The sequence below is a fragment of the Ambystoma mexicanum genome, chromosome 1p (genome assembly GCF_040938575.1).
Source record: "Ambystoma mexicanum isolate Mex_15411 chromosome 1p, UKY_AmexF1_1, whole genome shotgun sequence".
In the NCBI taxonomy this organism is placed as follows: Eukaryota; Metazoa; Chordata; class Amphibia; order Caudata; family Ambystomatidae; genus Ambystoma; species Ambystoma mexicanum.
The window spans coordinates 1315804285-1315821853 of NC_090921.1; the positions used below are offsets into that span (position 1 = coordinate 1315804285).

Sequence of the window (17569 nt, forward strand, 5' to 3'; positions counted from 1 at the left end):
CAGTGTTTCGATGAAGTCTGTCGGGTCTGGGCCCTCCGAGTCCTCGGGGACCCCTATTATGCGGATATTGTTTCGGCGGGCCCGTCCTTCGGCCTCCTCGGAGCGGGCCTCCAGCCTGATCACTTTCTGTTCCAGATCCTGGACCGTCCTCTTCAGGACTCTGGTGTTCTCTACGTTTTCCTGGAGGGTGGTCTCTGCTACTGTGACCCTTTCCGTTAGGTTGCGGGCGTCCTGACGCATAAGCTGAATGTCCGATTTCACCTCTTCCAGTCTTCCTTCGAGTGATCTGCGGAGGGCCACTATTGCTTGGAGGACTTGCGCATATTTGAGATCCTCTCCTTGTTGGGGCAGTTCCTCGACAGGTTCTGGGTCTTGTTGTGACTGTCTCTGGGGTCTAACTGTCGTGAAGGAATCCATGGTGACCAGTTTCAGCTTGCTCTTGGGGGGAGACATTTTTGGGGGGGCTGCGGGTTTGTTTCCGAGCACTGTGTAGATCGTCCCAGTAGCCCCTTCTTTTCGGCTGATGTGTTAAAGATATCGAGTAGCCCTTGGCAGCTCCGTATCTGGCGACCTAGTTGCGGTTTCGCGAACACCCCTCTCTCGGTTCCAGGGCAATTGGGTGGGATGCTGTCGCTGTTCGGACCGTCGATACGGCCGGGCGTAGGCCCCGGCAGCCCGCCGGTTTCAGGGTCTCGGCCCGCCTTTGCCACTGTGTCTAGCAAGGAGCTTCCCTAGGGCCGGTCTGCAGACTCTCGGCTCGTGAGTTTCGAATCCAAGATGGCGTTCTCTCAGAAGCTTATTTGGGATTTGGAGGGGCGGGAGGGGTCCACCATCTATGTCATCGCTGGATTGCCTGCGGGGCTCGGTGTTTCCCGGCCCTCCGTTGCCAGGGGCTTATTGTCTGCTCCTTTTCGAGGAGCTTCGATGGAGGAACCCCGGGTCTATTAGGCAGGATCCGCTCCCTCCTCCTCACCTGCTGCGCTCTTCCCGGCTCGGGGTGAATTTCTCCGTTTCCACCTTGATCACTCCGTAGGCCTGGAGGGTAGGATCCCAGACTTCTCCGCACTTCCACGCAGTCACCAGGGCAGAGGCGGAGCCGGAGCACGATCAGTTAGCCCCGGTGTCCTCGGTACCAGCGTACGTCTCACCCTGCAGTATGTCGCACTTGGTCACAGCTCTAGTCTTGCCGCGCAACGGGCGCCTCCATCTTGCGGGCCCCAGGGGCTCGAGTTTGGGCTTCCCGTTTTCTGGCTTTGCTTCTCCGATTCGGGCCGGGAGTCAGGGAGAGTGTCGGGAAGTGGTTCCCCTTCCGTTCTGTCAGATCCGGTCCTGGATTACCGACCCGTTACCGCGATATTCTTGTCATATGGAAGGATCACGGGCGGAGCTCTCTAGGAGCCTGTCTTCACAGCATGCGCGCAGGCCCCTGTGTGGCATTTCATACACATAATCAGATACATAACATTGCTGCATGCTCATGTGAAACTTCCCATTATTGTTTTGCTTGCTTCTTAACATCAAGTCTTTGAGATTGTCTGGTTGTCTGAAAGGAAGGGGGTGGGCGGGGGCATATCAGGGAAAGCCTCTCTCCCTATCTCCACATATATATATATATATATATATATATATATATATATATATATATATATATATATATATATATATATATATAAAATGTGTTTGTGCTGTTCATATATATATATATGTTCAATGAAAAAACGATATTTGCAGGGATGTTAAGGTGAGAACTTAATGCAACAAAACCTCTGAAATTCAGCTAAAGCCACCTTAACTTCACACCCCCTGTTGCACAGCCTATGACCACAATGATGACATCACAGTTCACATCACTGATGATTCCGGTTTTAACACTGTTTTTTATGTTCAGGGTTATTTTGCAGGCAGGTTTTTGAAAGTGGTGTGGGAGCACGGGACAGTTGTCATTTTGTTACCTTCCATTATTGCTCTGCTTTAAAAAACACTTGGTTTTCTGCCAGCATGACATTTTATGCTGGCAAAAACCGCCTGTTTTAGCACCTGCTGAGAGCAGGTGTATTTGATAAGACTCATTGTAAATTGTACATTGCATTTTGCACTACTAAGAACAAAAACGTTTAAGAAAAATCACGTGCTTTCACACGTTTTACGCACTGCATATTGCAATAGTCAAAATCTGTCCAGAGGGGACCTTTTTGCACAAACGTGCATACGCATCCGGTCCCCTATGTGCAAATTACTTATTTCTCTAAAATGTAAGCCCTTTATGTAATACTCCCACTTAGCAATTAGATACGTAATTAGCAGAAAGAAGCCCACAGAATCAATAGCATTAACAGCAGTGGTCGAAGTGTCCGAAAAGAAGTAGTGGAACTATGTTCCCTGCTGGTCTGCCGCGCTCCCCAAAAACCCATCGGTGCAGCCCCTCCCAAACACAATCCAAACCCCAAAACAAACACCTGTTATTCGACCTATGATTGACAGATAGATGACAATCCTTCTGGAAATTATCATCTGCCTACCTTTAGATGTGCTCGTGTCCCCCGCCGACTTTAGCTCATCAACGGTAGAGTTGGGATCCTTGTCTTTGAACTGTAAGTTCTGGTACATGGAATCCGACGACTTCATGACATTTGTGATGGTGTTGTTTGGCAGAGTGATGGCGGAATAACTACCCTCTCAGCCTGGCCGACTACTGAGCCTTCTGCACGTCTAACTATTACACTCATGGCATGAATCACCGCCTCGTAGACAGGAAACCACTGGTGCACGTATGTTAGGCAATTCACTTCAGGATCCGGAGCCACAGAGCCATTTCGCAATCCTCTTGTTTACTGTCAGTTTAAACGAGAGGGAAGGGCACAATATTGTGAAAGTAGATCCGCGTTCTTGTGAAATAGGATGCCCTCCAGAAGATCAACAATACCAATACTCTAATTCCGTTTATTCAACTATTTTAAAAAGGGTAATGGTCACCAGCCAAGTAGGGAAGCAAGGCAGGCCCCCAGACGCATTTCAACTAATCACCAACTTTGCCCAATTTGATACACTTTACTGTTCCTCCATTTTAAAAAGACAGGCGGTCTTCTGTTCATGTCAGCTAATCAGTGGTTGGGGACCCGTAATGAAACCCACAATACATCACACAATAATTCTTTAGCAGCAAGGACTACGACAAAATTTGTTTGTGCTGTTCACATAAACCCTTTGCATACTTACACTAGGCCTCAACACCTCTGACAGCAGAATGCAGCACGAGTCTGGAGCACTGACTCCATCCCTTTTCCTGTCAGCATCCATCCACATGCCTAACCGCATAGGTTGCTCCTCTACCAGAGCCTGGCCAGCCCTGCTAAGCCTTTGCTTGGCCAAATGCTCACACACGCACACACCCTAATCGTGCTCCATGACCTCCAACTCTCTGAACTTCAGTCCGCTTAGGGCACTCGCTAACAGCACATTGAGACTATAATAATGGTAAAATTGGGTGTTACGCTCACCTGATTCCCACGGGGGCGTCGATCTGGATTGGCCCGCTGTTGCTTCCACCAGAGTAACACCTAGAGCCGAGATGACAGACTGGACAGACCCACTTAGCTTCGTTTGTTGGACTCGTACGAATATCTTTCTGCAATGGAGAAAGGGAATTAACCTCCCGTAATCTGAGCGTTAACCCGCCTTCCCACTCCCCTTGTCTGCCCACAGAACACTCCTGAAGTTCCCTCTAAATCTCACCTGAAGATTTGGAAAGATGAGCTCTCCATCCTGCGTCGAGCGCAGGAGCGCGTAGACGACCAGTTACTTCACTGGCGTGGAGGAATTGGTGAGTTCCAGTATTGACTCTAAGTCCAATTGTTCGTAAGAGTTCAAAAGTCTGATCTTCACTCTGCCAGATTCCTTGCAGGTTGCGGATTTAAACCACCAGAAGAGTTCCAAGTGGCAATTGGTAAGATCCTGGTAAGTCTATTGTGGTTCTCCCCTTTGCGGCCGGGGTACAGCGATGATGCAGAATTAACTGCGCCGACCCGAAATGAGGTGAGTACCCCCCTGTGGTAAATCAGGTAAGTCTTTGGGGGTAGGTTGTATTGTCCTTGTTTTTTCCCCTTAGGTGCCAGGGTGCGGCGGTGATGCGGAATTGACTGCGCCGACCCGAGATGAGGTGAGTACCCCCCTGTGGTAATCAGGTAAGTCTTTGGGGGTGATTTGTATTGTCCTTGTTTTCCCCTTAGGGGCCGGGGTGCGGCAGTGATGCAGAATTGACTACGCCGACCCGAGATGAGGTGAGTACCCCCCTGTGGTAAATCAGGTAAGTCTTTGGGGGTGGTTTGTATTGCCCTTGCTCACCTATCTGTTCTTGTCTCTCCCAGGTGTTGAAGAATGGCCTGGAGATGCTGGATTCACGATGGAGTAAAGGAATGCAGCCCCGGTTGGTGAGTTCAGCGCGGCTCTGCGAGGTGCGTGGCAATGCACCTGAGAAGGCTTCTCTCTTCCAGATCGACGATGTGCTGGTTCAAGGATTCAAGTAAGGGTTTTGTTCTGACCTCTTCTCCTTCTCCTTTTCTTGTTCCAGGTGTTCCAGGGCTGAAGCGGGCGTGGCTGAAGACTGGAGCTGCTGAAGATACGGTGAGCGTTACGCTGCAGCAAGCAGAATAACGCGAAGCACGTGTGGCTGTCCGGGTGTGGCTTAAATAGCCTTGGAAGAAGTCCCAGGTAAGTATTCTTCCACAGCCCCACCCGAGAGGAAAGGAGTCCCTGAGGTAAAGTAGTCCCTTTATGCCTCATTTGGCTTGTGGCTTCGTGCAGCATGGTCTGCATCAGGTAGGTATGCAGCATGGTCTGCAACAGGTAAGATTTCTGTAATGAGCCTGGCGCCCATGGCGCCAGGACTGACTTTATTCTTATGAGCCTGGCGCCATAGGCGCCAGGACTGTAGACAAAGAGCCCCTAACTGGGGTTTTTGGGCATGCTTCAAGTGGCATGATGCCTGCTTCTGGGGTTGCTGGGCCTGGTCTGGCTTTCCGGGGGCAGGCATCATGACAGCACTCCCCCTCAAGGCCCCTCCTAAAGCTGTTCTCCCTCTTGGCCTTGGTTTGTCTGGAAATTCTTGGTGGAACCTTTTCACTAATTGAGGTGCATGCACATGGTCAGTAGGCTCCCAAGATCTTTCTTGTGGACCATAACTTTTCCAATCAATGAGATAGAAGAGTTTTGATCTCACCCTTTTAGAGTACAAAATATTCTTGACTTCGAATTCGGGTTCGCCGTCTATGAGGATAGGTTCAGGTGGGGTGGTTAGTCTAGTTCCTGGTTGCACAGGCTTCAAAAGAGACACGTGAAAAACAGGATGAACACGCATATGACCAGGCAGGTCCAACTTGACGGCCACTGGGTTAATAATAGCCTTAATAGAATAAGGTCCCAAGTACCTGGGGTTAAAAGTCTGTGTTCCCTTGAGTGGTAAGTACTTGGTGGCTAACCATACTTGGTCCCCTACTTGGTATTGCGGTGCTTCACTCCTGTGTTGATCAGTATCCTTCTTGTATGTATCCTTAGCCTTTTGTAAATGTGCAGTCGCCTCTTTAAAGGCTTGTGTGATAACAGCGTGGAGATGGTCCACCGCAGGCATCTCTAAATGCTGGGGAGAATCTAAGTCTGAGGTTCGAGGATGGTGACCATATATGATAAAAAAGGGCTTTGTTTAGTTCCTGAGTGTACAGAATTATTGTATGCATACTCGGCGATCCAAAGAATGTCTTTCCAATCCTCCTCAGATTGATGTAGCATACAACATAGGTATTGCTCAAGAGTCTGGTTGGTTCTCTCAGTTTGACCGTCGGTCTGGGGATGGTGGCTGGTTGAAAGTCTAACATCAATTTGTGCCAGCTGGCAGCACTTCCTCCAAAAATGTGAAATAAATTGACTTCCCCGGTCTGAAATTAACACGGAAGGAAAGCCATGTAGACGGACAACATTTTCAAGGAACTCCTTGGCCAGGATTAAAGCTGAAGGTATTCCTTTTAAAGGAATGAAATGGGCCATTTTAGAAAAAAGATCTACAATAACTAGAATGGTGTTATAACCTTTGCACGGGGGTAAATCCGTGATAAAGTCTAATGACAAGGTATGCCAAGGAGTAGGTGGTATGTCTAACGGTTGTAACAATCCACCGGGTTTTTTCTTTTCCCCTTTATTTTGAGCGCAAATGCCACAAGACATGACAAACAACTTGACATCTTTTTGCCAGATGGGCCACCAAAACTGTTTCTTGATTTTGGCTTCAGTTTTAGCAATGCCAGGATGTCCTTCCATCAAGGTGTCGTGGTTATGAGAAATTACAAGTTTCTGTAGTTCCTCTAGTGGCAAAAATAGCCGGCCTTGGTAATAAGGTAGATTGTTGGTGACAGAATACTCTGGGCTTTTCCTTGCCCAGCCCTGTAAGGCATCGGAATCAAAGAGTTGATGGACCTTTTCTTGAATGTCCTCCAGAGAGTGTATGGATGTCATACCAAGGATCCTCTGTTCAGGAATTATGGGTACAGGTTCTAAAGCTCTTTCTGTTTCTCCCATTCCTATTCGGGACAGGGTGTCAGCTTTTCCATTTTTACAACCTGGTCGATAGGTTATTACAAAATCAAACTCGGCGAAGAACAATGCCCAACAGAGTTGGCGTGAAGATTGGGCCTTGGCTATCTTTAGGTATTGTAAGTTGCGGTGATCAGTGATGACTGTAATGGTATGCCTGGCGCCCAGCAGATAGTGCCGCCTAGCCTTGAAGGCGGACTTGATGGCGAACAGTTCCTTGTCGGTTATAGCATAATTTAATTCGGGAGCCGAAAACTTTCTTGACCAAAACGCCACTGGGTCCAGCTGGTTAGTTTCGGGATCCTTTTGAGAGAGCACTGCTCCCATAGCTGAACTGGATGCATCTGTTTCCACTATATAGGGAAGCTCTGGGCGTGGGTGTCGTAATACAGGAGCGTCCGTGAATTTCTTTTTTAACTCTTGGAAGGCGTTCTCGGCTTCTTCTGTCCATGTAAAGTGTTTATTCTTTCGCAATAGTGTTGTAATGGGATGTACAATGTGTCAGAAGTCCGGGATAAACCTGCGGTAGAAATTGGCAAAGCCGAGCATGCTTTGAACTCCTTTGACTGAGCTTGGCGAAGGCCAATTAAGAATTGCGTCCACCTTCCGTGAATCCATCCGGATTCCTTTCGGGGTCAGAATAAATCCAAGAAACTCTACTTCCGTAGTGTGAAAGATGCACTTTTCCAGTTTAGCGTATAACTTATACTGGCATAACTTTTCTAGGACTGCTCGGACGTGCTTTACATGATCGGATTCTGATAGGGAGTATACTAAGATAGCGTCGATGTAAACGACTACACAAACATCGATGAGCTCTCGGAAGACATTGTTCATGAAGAACTGGAAGGCTGCTGGTGCGTTACACAGTCCGAAAGGCATCACCTGGTACTCAAATAATCCGTACTTGGTGCGAAAAGCAGTCTTCCATTCGTCACCCTCTTTGACGCGTACCAGATGATATGCCCACGGAAGGTCTAGTTTTGTGTATATACAAGCGTTCTTTACCTGGTCTAGTAGTTCAGGGATCAAAGGCAATGGGTACCGATTCTTGATAGTTATCTGATTCAGCGCGCGGTAGTCAATGCATGTTCTAAGGTCGCCTTCCTTTTTTAGCACGAAGAACAAAGCGGAAGATGCAGGGGACTTGGACGGGCGGATGAAGCCATTAGCGAGATACTGGTCTAGGTACTGGCGCAAGTGGAGATTTTCAGGTTCCGTGAGGGCATAGATTCTGCTGCAAGGTGGTTGTGCTCCTGGAATGAGATCTATTTGACAATCATATGATCTGTGCGGTGGTAAGGTGTTTGCCTGCTCCTTTTGAAAGACATCCTGAAAGTCTTGGTATTCAGCAGGTAATTGTAAGGCAGCTGGGATTATTGGGGCCAGTACTGAATTTAGAGTTCTCTGTGGGTAACAGGTGTTAGCACATTCTGGGAAGGTTAGTCTCTTCTCTCGCCAATCAATAAAGGGATTGTGTTTTTCCAACCAAGGGATTCCCAGTATCAGTTGAAACTGTGGAGCCTTGATTAAATCAAACACCGTAACCTCTCGGTGTCCATCCTGACCCAGCAAAGTCATCTCTGCAGTGGAATGAGTTACGGGCCCAGAGGCAATTTCAGATCCATCAACAGTGGTGACGACATCGGTAGTGGTCTTTCGGGTGAGAGGTAGATTCATCCTGGAAACCAATCCGTAGTCCAAATAGTTTCCTATGGCTCCACTATCTACGTACGCCTTTACCGCGTGCATGCGTGATGGCTGCTCTGGATCTATAAGGACCATGGGTATGGTGAAATGCGAGGTCAAAGTGATCTTCTTTAAGCTCGGCAAGCTGACCTCTACGCTTGCCGGGCATGATCGTTTCCTGAGTCAGGTTTCAAGTGGTTTTCGTCTGCTGCTCCTATAGTTTTCTTGGGTGGTTTTACAGGGCAGTTCCGAAGGAAATGACCAGTAGCTCAGCAATATAAACATAATTGCTGTTGCCGTCTTCTTTCCCTTTCCTTCTGGGTTAAGGGTCCTCTAACCCCCCTGATTTGCATGGGTTCTGAGGCATCTACCCACTTCGAAAGTACGTAAGTTTTAACCAAGACCTTGTTTTCAAACTTGGTTCGATCAGCCTTTCTGGTTTGAAGTCTGTGATCTAACTGGACCACAAAATCTATATATTTAGCACAGTCTAAAGGCGGGTTCACGACTTGGGCTAAAACATCCTTGAGTTCTCCCCGAAGCACTCGATGGAATAATGTAATTCGCTTGGCTTCAGGCCATTCGGTTTCCACAACTAATCTATTGAAAGTTGCAATGTAAGATAAAAGATCCTGATTACCTTGCCGTAAGGATAAAAGTTCGTTATCCAAAGCCTGTCCTTGGGAATGTCGGGCGAACAGTCTTTCCATGCTAGTTCGAAAACCTTGGAAATCTCGAAGAATCGGGTCATCCTGATTTACTAGCGGAATGGACCAGTCTGCTGCACTGCCGCTGAGATATGACAGTACAAAAGCTACCTTGGCTTGATCGTTTGGGAAAGCTCCAGGTCTACATAAAAAGTGTAAGCGACATTGATTCATAAATATAGCAAACCTTTTAGGGTCTCCGGCAAAGCGTTCAGGCGGAGCCAAGGGAACGGCTCCAGGAAGGTTTATCTGCATCGGGTTACTCGGTGGCACCGGAGCTGGGCTGGTCCCGAGTCCAGGTAGAGGTGTTTGTCCAGCCTGGCTTTGTAATAGCTGTCTGGCCAAATCATCAGTTCGTTCTTTTGACACTATCAATTCCCTCCTGAGGGCATTGGTTTCCTGGTGGGCGGAATGCACTTCGGCCCTTAGTTCCCCTAATAATTGGGCCAAATGATCAGTTTCCGAGGTCTCCATGACGCCCAGGCGGGTATTTGTGGGTAGTCTTCGCGTTCTGTTACGCTCACCTGATTCCCACGGAGGCGTCGATCTGGACTGGCCCGCTGTTGCTTCCACCAGAGTAACACGTAGAGCCGAGATGACAGACTGGACAGACCCACTTAGCTTCGTTTGTTGGACTCGTACGAATATCTTTCTGCAATGGAGAAAGGGAATTAACCTCCCTTAATCTGAGCGTTAACCCACCTTCCCACTCCCCTTGTCTGCCCACAGAACACTCTTGAAGTTCCCTCTAAATCTCACCTGAAGATTTGGAAAGATGAGCTCTCCATCCTGCGTTGCGCGCAGGGGCGCGTCGACGACCAGTTACTTCACTGGCGTGGAGGAATTGGTGAGTTCCAGTATTGACTCTAAATCCAATTGTTCGTAAGAGTTCAAAAGTCTGATCTTCCCTCTGCCAGATTGCTTGCAGGTTGCGGATTTAAACCACCAGAAGAGTTCCAAGTGGCAATTGGTAAGATCCTGGTAAGTCTATTGTGGTTCTCCCCTTTGGGGCCGGGGTACAGCGATGATGCAGAATTAACTGCACCGACCCGATATGAGGTGTGTACCCCCTTGTGGTAAATCAGGTAAGTCTTTGGGGGTAGGTTGTATTGTCCTTGTTTTTCCCCTTAGGGGCCGGGGTGCGGCGGTGATGCGGAATTGACTGCGCCGACCCGAGATGAGGTGAGTACCCCCCTGTGGTAATCAGGTAAGTCTTTGGGGGTGATTTGTATTGTCCTTGTTTTCCCCTTAGGGGGCGGGGTGCGGCAGTGATGCAGAATTGACTACGCCGACCCGAGATGAGGTGAGTACCCCCCTGTGGTAAATCAGGTAAGTCTTTGGGGGTGGTTTGTATTGCCCTTGCTCACCTATCTGTTCTTGTCTCCCCCAGGTGTTGAAGAATGGCCTGGAGATGCTGGATTCGCGATGGAGTAAAGGAATGCAGCCCCGGTCGGTGAGTTCAGCACGATGTGCTGGATCAAGGATTCAGGTAAGGGTTTTGTTCTGAGCTCTTTTCCTTCTCCTTTTCTTGTTCCAGGTGTTCCAGGGCTGAAGCGGGCGTGACTGAAGACTGGCGCTGCTGAAGACACGGTGAGCGTTACGCTGCAGCAAGCAGAATAACGCGAAGCACGTGTGGCTGTCCGGGTGTGGCTTAAATAGCCTTGGAAGAAGTCCCAGGTAAGTATTCTTCCACAGCCCCACCCGAGAGGAAAGGAGTCCCTGAGGTAAAGTAGTCCCTTTAAGCCTCATTTGGCTTGTGGCTTTGTGCAGCATGGTCTGCATCAGGTAGGTATGCAGCATGGTCTGCAACAGGTAAGATTTCAGTAATAAGCCTGGCGCCCATGGCGCCAGGACTGACTTTATTCTTAAGAGCCTGGCGCCATAGGCGCCAGGACTGCAGCCAAAGAGCCCCTAACTGGGGTTTTTGGGCATGCTTCAAGTGGCATGATGCCTGCTTCCGGGGTTGCTGGGCCTGGTCTGGCTTTCTGGGAGCAGGCATCGTGACAGCGGGCCTATACAAATGCCAAGTACAATACAATACAATACAATTAAATGACATACAGCAAGGACAAGTGATACATTTTTTCCACATAGCTGTGCAGAAACAGGAACAAAACTGGGCATAATATCCCAGCCCCAAAATTGAAGAAACCGAGAACAAATACAGTATTAGTCATTGAACTTCATACAGAAGAATGAAGGTTACACTTCCAATGGGCTCCCTAACGGTACATCGTATCAACCTTGGTGGGCATGGCGCGGGTATGGCTTTACAGCACCTTCAGAGCTTGGTACAGGTTCCAGATCTCAGGCAACTGAACGCATCTTCTTGACATAATACAGGGTGTGTTTCTGGATGCTCGTGTGCCTTAAACGGTGGCTTACATCAGCCTTATGGGCACTCACGTGCTTGCCAACCAATCATCCTTTGTTACGCACAACCTTCCCTAGCATGGCTGCATTACCTCACCCCGCCAAATGATGGTTGTGGTTTTGCTCTTTCTGATGCTCATGTACGTCAATGAACCTAAAGTCAAATGGTGTTATTTCACAACAGCAGACATCTTACAGTGGTTTTGAGTATACGTGATCCTTATGTTCCAAACCTTATATCTCCCAGCGTTTCCTATATAATGCATGTCAGCCTGTGAAATCTCACATTATTTCCTATATTGTTCGCATTCAGCAAAGGGATACAACTCATAATCATTTAGTCACAAATTTTATATCATTATGGTGATCAAATTGTGTCATCAACAGTCCCTGTTTGTCCCTCCATGTAAAATATATGTTGTTGTGGATGGTCTGATGTTTTGTCTTATGCTGAGGCCCACAGAAGGTGGATCTGACACAAGCAAACTGAATAGATTTTATACAGTCAACCTCAAAACGGACATTCACGGATTCTCCTTTAAATGTTTACCTTAAATGGGAAAGAAAACTCGTTTATTTCTAGTGTGACATGCCACGCCTCATGCCTGTGGAGTCTGCATCAGGGGCACATGTCATCATGTATGCTAAATAATAATTAAGGTAATAATGCAAATTGGTGCACAGCATTACGGGTTTCTCGCTCCCATGCCTTGGGGCTGTGTGTGTTGGGATTGCACTTGTATCGCCTGCCCTTGTTGCACTGCCTGCGTTTGTGATGGTGACGTTTGTGCTGCACGACTTCCCCCTAAAGAGTTCCCAAAGACTCGATAATATCATCTGGCCCCATATCTTCTATTTATTCATTTTGATTAATCTTTGTTAATTGTGGGCATAGTTTAGATTATCAAGTATCAATGAACCCCTAACCTTTTGGATCATTCGGCAAACCAAATAAAACAAATTCCCCATTCTGCCAGTTTATTTGATGAGCACTGGGCCTCCAAAACACTTCTCAAATGAAAAGATGTCCTTATTTCAAATGTCCACTCTACAGGGAATTGACTACATCTGCCCCGTTGATCATTAAGTTCTCATTTTCTAGCTACCTACAATTTCTGTTTGGGTGCTTATTAGAGGGCCGGTGGTAGAACCCCTGTAGTTATGGTTAAGTTGTTCAACTCATAGAAAGAGATCTTTTTGGGTGGCTTAAAACTTTGCCCATCCTGGACGAACCCTCACCAAACTGCAAAAAAAAGTATATGGCCCTCTCAGAATGATTCTGTGAAGTTTGGTGCGGTTTTGTCCAGGGGGGGCAAAGTTATAGGCACACCCACAAAATGTGTGGAAATACTTTTTTAAAACGCAATAGAACAAAAACGTGTTTGCACCAACAACCCACGCTGCTGGACGGATTTACACCAAACCTGCGCTATCAGCAGCGGCTTGGTCCCGAAAGCGTGAATTTGCAAATTTGGTGTAAATCCATCCAGTAGTAAAACAAAACAAAAAGGCAAAATGTTGGAAACAAAATTAGTGCTATCTGGGTCCAGTCCATGGACTAATTTCCTGATTCCGAGTCCGTGGACATCGCCTGGAACAATCAGGGAGCAGCATGACATTTGTGGACATCATAAGCGTCTGCTGATTGCTCAATTAAAAACGTGAGGTACGTCAAAACTTTTTAGACAGGCAGACATCACGGTAAAACCATATTAAAAAACACAGCATTGCACTTGTCAAACAAATGAAACAAATTAAACATGTCTGGGGAGGTGAGGGGTGATGAGGATGGAATGGGATATGACCATAAAAAGACAAAAATCTTTTTTACTTCGCTATAGTCCACAAACAACTCAGATGCATATGGACGTTCCTGTGATGTTCGAGAATATCTCAGATGTTCAGGGACATCATGCATATTTCTGCAATTCAGGGTCGGTGAAAAGCAGTTTTTGGATGACTTGTAATTTTTGCTCCACTCAATGTAACTGCATGAAATTGTGCACTATCATTTTAGCCCTGACCTTGAATCGTTATGCAAAGTTTGGTGCTGTTTTTCCAAGAGGGGGGGGTCCCAAAATCTTTGAAAGGCTTATAAATGTGGTTCTGTAAAATGCATCTGCACAAATGTTTGCAAAAAGATTTCAAACCCAGATTTGAATGTTTCTGCAAAGTTTGGTGCGATTTTGTCAAGAGGGTGCAAAATACGATGGGTGCTATCAACATGTTTAGTTGGCTTATACATTTCTTGCTGTTTGTCAAATCTGCACAAACATTTTCAGAAAGATTATAGACCCAACACTGAATGTTTGGGCAAAGTCTGAATGCATGCATTTTGTGAATGTATCTGTGTTTTATTTTTTGATAAGTGTCATAATGTAGGTACAAAAAATAGTGACATACCTTTGGTGACTGAGTTATAGGTTGTGGCCATGGGCAGTGGCCAGATTATCCAGGTTACGTCCAAAGGTCATGACCTGGACATTCTGTCTACTGGCCATGACCACGAGGGACCAGCATTGGGGTTAATGTGGGCATGGCCAACAGGGACCGACAATGTGGTAATGTTTAGTTTTGAATAAGAAAACAAATTTTGCTTGAGGCCACAGCCCGAAGTGCTGGTCAGGATTGCAGCAAACATTCACGAGGAGCATCAGCAAGGACCTCAAAGCATGGTTTTGCAAAACTGTCCGGTGTTTTATTTTTTTCTAAACTGTCAAAATGTAAGTACAAAGAATTGTGATATAACTTTAGTGCCTGGACAATGGGCCTGGCACTGGGCAAGGACAAATGTGTACTCTGATTTTCTTATTTTGGACGTGCGGCATGGCCGAAGGCCAAGGCTTGAAAGGGAAAGAATATTCTGCTTGTGGCTGCAGCCCAAAGTGCAGGACGGGATTGCAGCAAACTTGCACGAGGAGCATCAGCAAGGACTTGAAAGCATGCTTTTGAAAATCTGTCCTGTGTTTTACTTTTTTGAAAGTGTCAAAAGGAAAGTGCACAAAAAAGTGATCTAAGTGGGCTGTGGGCCTGGCACTCGGCAAGGACAGATTTCTACTCTGATTTGCCTATTGGTGAATGTGGCATGGCCGGAGCCCAAGCCCCATGGATTGTGGAGACTGACCATGGCTGCAAACCATGATAACTGGCCATTGGTCACATTATGAGGGTATAGTGGGCACAGAACTAGGTTGCAGGGTAAGTTCAGTGGATAGCAGGGGGGGTTGATGGGTTTGAAGACATGGTCAATCCTCATGCCCCAGGCAATTCTATCATGACTTGCATCGCAGGTATGCACTGGTGATAATGACCAACACAAGTATGCGTTGCAAAAAATATGTTTGTTAAAGGTTTACAGTTCTTTCATATATGTTAAAGGAGGAATTATTAATAGATTTTATTCAGCGATGTCCATCATGTCACATTTTCACTTCTAAAAACCTATGAAATTCACAGAGAAACATCAAATGGATGTTATGTTTAAGTTGCAGTGATACAAACCTATAAATTCAGTGAACAAATTTGTGAAAGGGACATTATGGTTACAAGTAAAACCCGAAAACCCTCACAGCTAAGAGTAACTCCCAGCACATCAATGACATCACTGATGACGACAAATATGAAATACATTTTGATGAAAAGTCCCTACATGGAACTGTGTTCATAATGTTGGTAACAAGATGTCCGGGGTGATCAGGAAACCTATTGAGAACTACTTAATGTATTAACCCCGTATGTGCTAAGGACGAGCATGCTCATCCTATTTGTATAGACTTGCATAGAGCGCAGCACTTAAGGGGTTAAATAATGTATTCATCCAAACAAAACATCATATTGGAGTGTTGTTGTTAATACAGGAACCTAATCATGCCATACACATAGGCAATGGCTGCAGCAAGCACCATAGAAGTGTAAGACTTTTTATCTGGTAATTTTGGATAGTAAAGTTACAAATGCTAACTTATCAGAGTTTTGAGCAATGTTAAACATGGAATAAATAGCTAACTATTCAAGACTTACTTCACACTTGTGTTAGTACAAACAATACATATGAAGACCCACAATGCATGCAAATCAGGGATACTAATGTAAGGAAGAAAGAAACAAAATCACCAGAAAATGTCAATAACATTAAAGTTCATCATCATGTATACAAATGAATTGTGCATTTGAGGCCTGTTTTTCCCCCGTGTATGTGCACCATGAGCTGAGACCAAACCCTAAGGTAAGTACTTTAAGAACATATGACAAGGTTATCATCTAGATTTATTTCACCTTTTGAATTTTCATAGTGTGACTGTCAGTGAACAAAATCACCTGGCCTAGATATGTCAGTGAACAAAAACAAGAGGCCTCGATATGTGATGTCATCAATGACAATTGTCATGTCATTTTTGATGACCTGGTTGTTGGTCTTAGTAGTGCACAGTTGTGACGTGAGTTGTGGTTACTTAGTTTACTATAACTGGCGAATTTCTGTGTTTTTTTCCGATTTTACTTGTTGTTAAGACGGATTTCTGAACTCTGTCCCGGTGGCGCAGAAGTTCAGAAGGCCAACCTAATTACTTGGAACAGGGTAACCTCTGGACAAGCCAGACCAATCAAGGTAGCGATCGCGGCGGTCAAGACTAGGTCTCAAGAGGGGTGAGGGTGACTGAAAGCTCGCAATGAGCACACAAAGCAAGAGCGCTTACAAACTACTCCAAACAGTTGTTATATCAAAAATAGATACACATTTATTTTAAGGCCTTTAAAATAATGACCGTAGCAAGAAAATCACACTATAACAATATTAAACCAACACATACCATATCAACACAATAGATCGCAAGCGTTTAAAGCACGAAATATGTAGTCCACCTGAAAGGAAAGGAAAACAGGCAGTGCGATAACGCTTTTGACTCAGTTCGCCTTTAGAGGCACCTAACTAGATGGAAGTCCGAGCCCTGCGAAGAGTGGAGCCTTGTGCTCAAAGTACCTGCCACGCCGGTGCCAACGGGCAAAAGGGGAAGCTCTTCGGAGGAAGTCAGGCAGTTCGGGTTAGTGCACAGCAGAAGGAGAACAGGTTCTGCAACTCAAGCGCAGCCTCCACAGCGAGCAGAAGCAGAGCGCGAGTACGGCAAAAGGGTGCTGTTTTTACACAGCAGGGAAAAGCAATGGGATACTGCAGGAGGGTGACCAGATCCTAGCTAAACTACTCACCGGTCCCCGAAGCAAGCAGACCCAGGCTTCTCCACGTTAGTTTCAGCAGCTGGCAGGTTCAGAAGAGCAGGGAACGCCTCGTAGTCGTGTAGAGCAAAAAGACGTCCCAATCGACGAAACCAGCACAGTTTTGTTGCCGCAGCAGGACAACAGAGCGGCCGTGTGTATTCAAGCCAAATGTACACTCCTCCCTTCAGACTTGGGAACGCCAAGTGTACGAAGCGTGGGAGAGTGACAAGGGCTCGAAATACAACACAACCTGGCGGCAGTTACAGAGCAGGACTCCCTTGTAAGCTGGTCAGTCAACTGGATGGCCCAGAGACACTTCCGAAGGCTTACTTGGCAGGAGATGATGAAGTCGCCGGGAATAGCTGTTCCTGCTATTCCAAAGGTCGAAGCACCAGTACAGGCCTTCTGGTTCGATCCAAGGAGGAAAGGGTTTCACAGGACGACAGCAGTGCAAAGGAGGATTCCTTCAGCGGGTCACCAGCGATTCCTCGGTCCAGCCTCTGGGTTGCAGGATACTTGGCTCCTGTATTCCTTCGTTCGTGAGAACTCAGGAGATCGACATGGTAGTGGTGTTTCCAGCCCCCTCTTATCCACGGTTCCCTTCGCGCCAAAACGGAGGGGAGCCAATGGGAGATCCGCTCATCAACACACATACCATACGTGGACCAATCACGGACCATGGTGGTCCCAGGCATTCACACTACCCCAGACTCTCTGGCACCCAGGATGTGTATTGGGACCAGACATCCCAGCCCACACCCTGGAGGCACACAAACGACATGTAGAAGCCCGCGAAAGCAACCACGTTTCGCGGGAAAGTACATGCCCAAATAAGGAAGGCCCCGGGTCGCCCGACCTGGGGAAGGTGAAGGGAGCAAGACGGTCAGTGGACAAGACAAAGGAGCCTCGTGGTCTGGCCATTTTGGAGAGCCAGGCCACCATTTTGGGTTCAGGGCAAAAACGTGCTCAGAACGCCAAAAGGAGCTCAAAATAAACAAAACGATCGCTGC

General features: G+C 46.9%; 1 protein-coding gene across 5 annotated transcripts in view; it reads right to left on the reverse strand.

Moving 5' to 3' along the window:
• LOC138453515 (CD209 antigen-like protein C) overlaps nt 1-17569 on the reverse strand; it is a 347556-nt gene that overhangs the window by 298558 nt on the left and 31429 nt on the right. For 4 of the 5 annotated variants that reach the window (XM_069606469.1, XM_069606454.1, XM_069606434.1 and 1 more), the window contains exon 1: nt 2520-2693. The exons of the other annotated variant lie outside the window; for it this stretch is intronic. In XM_069606469.1, coding sequence (XP_069462570.1) covers nt 2520-2625 — 106 coding nt within the window. In that variant the 5' untranslated portion in view covers nt 2626-2693. Of the gene's footprint in view, nt 1-2519; nt 2694-17569 lie in introns of those variants that run through there. 5 annotated transcript variants of the gene reach the window in all.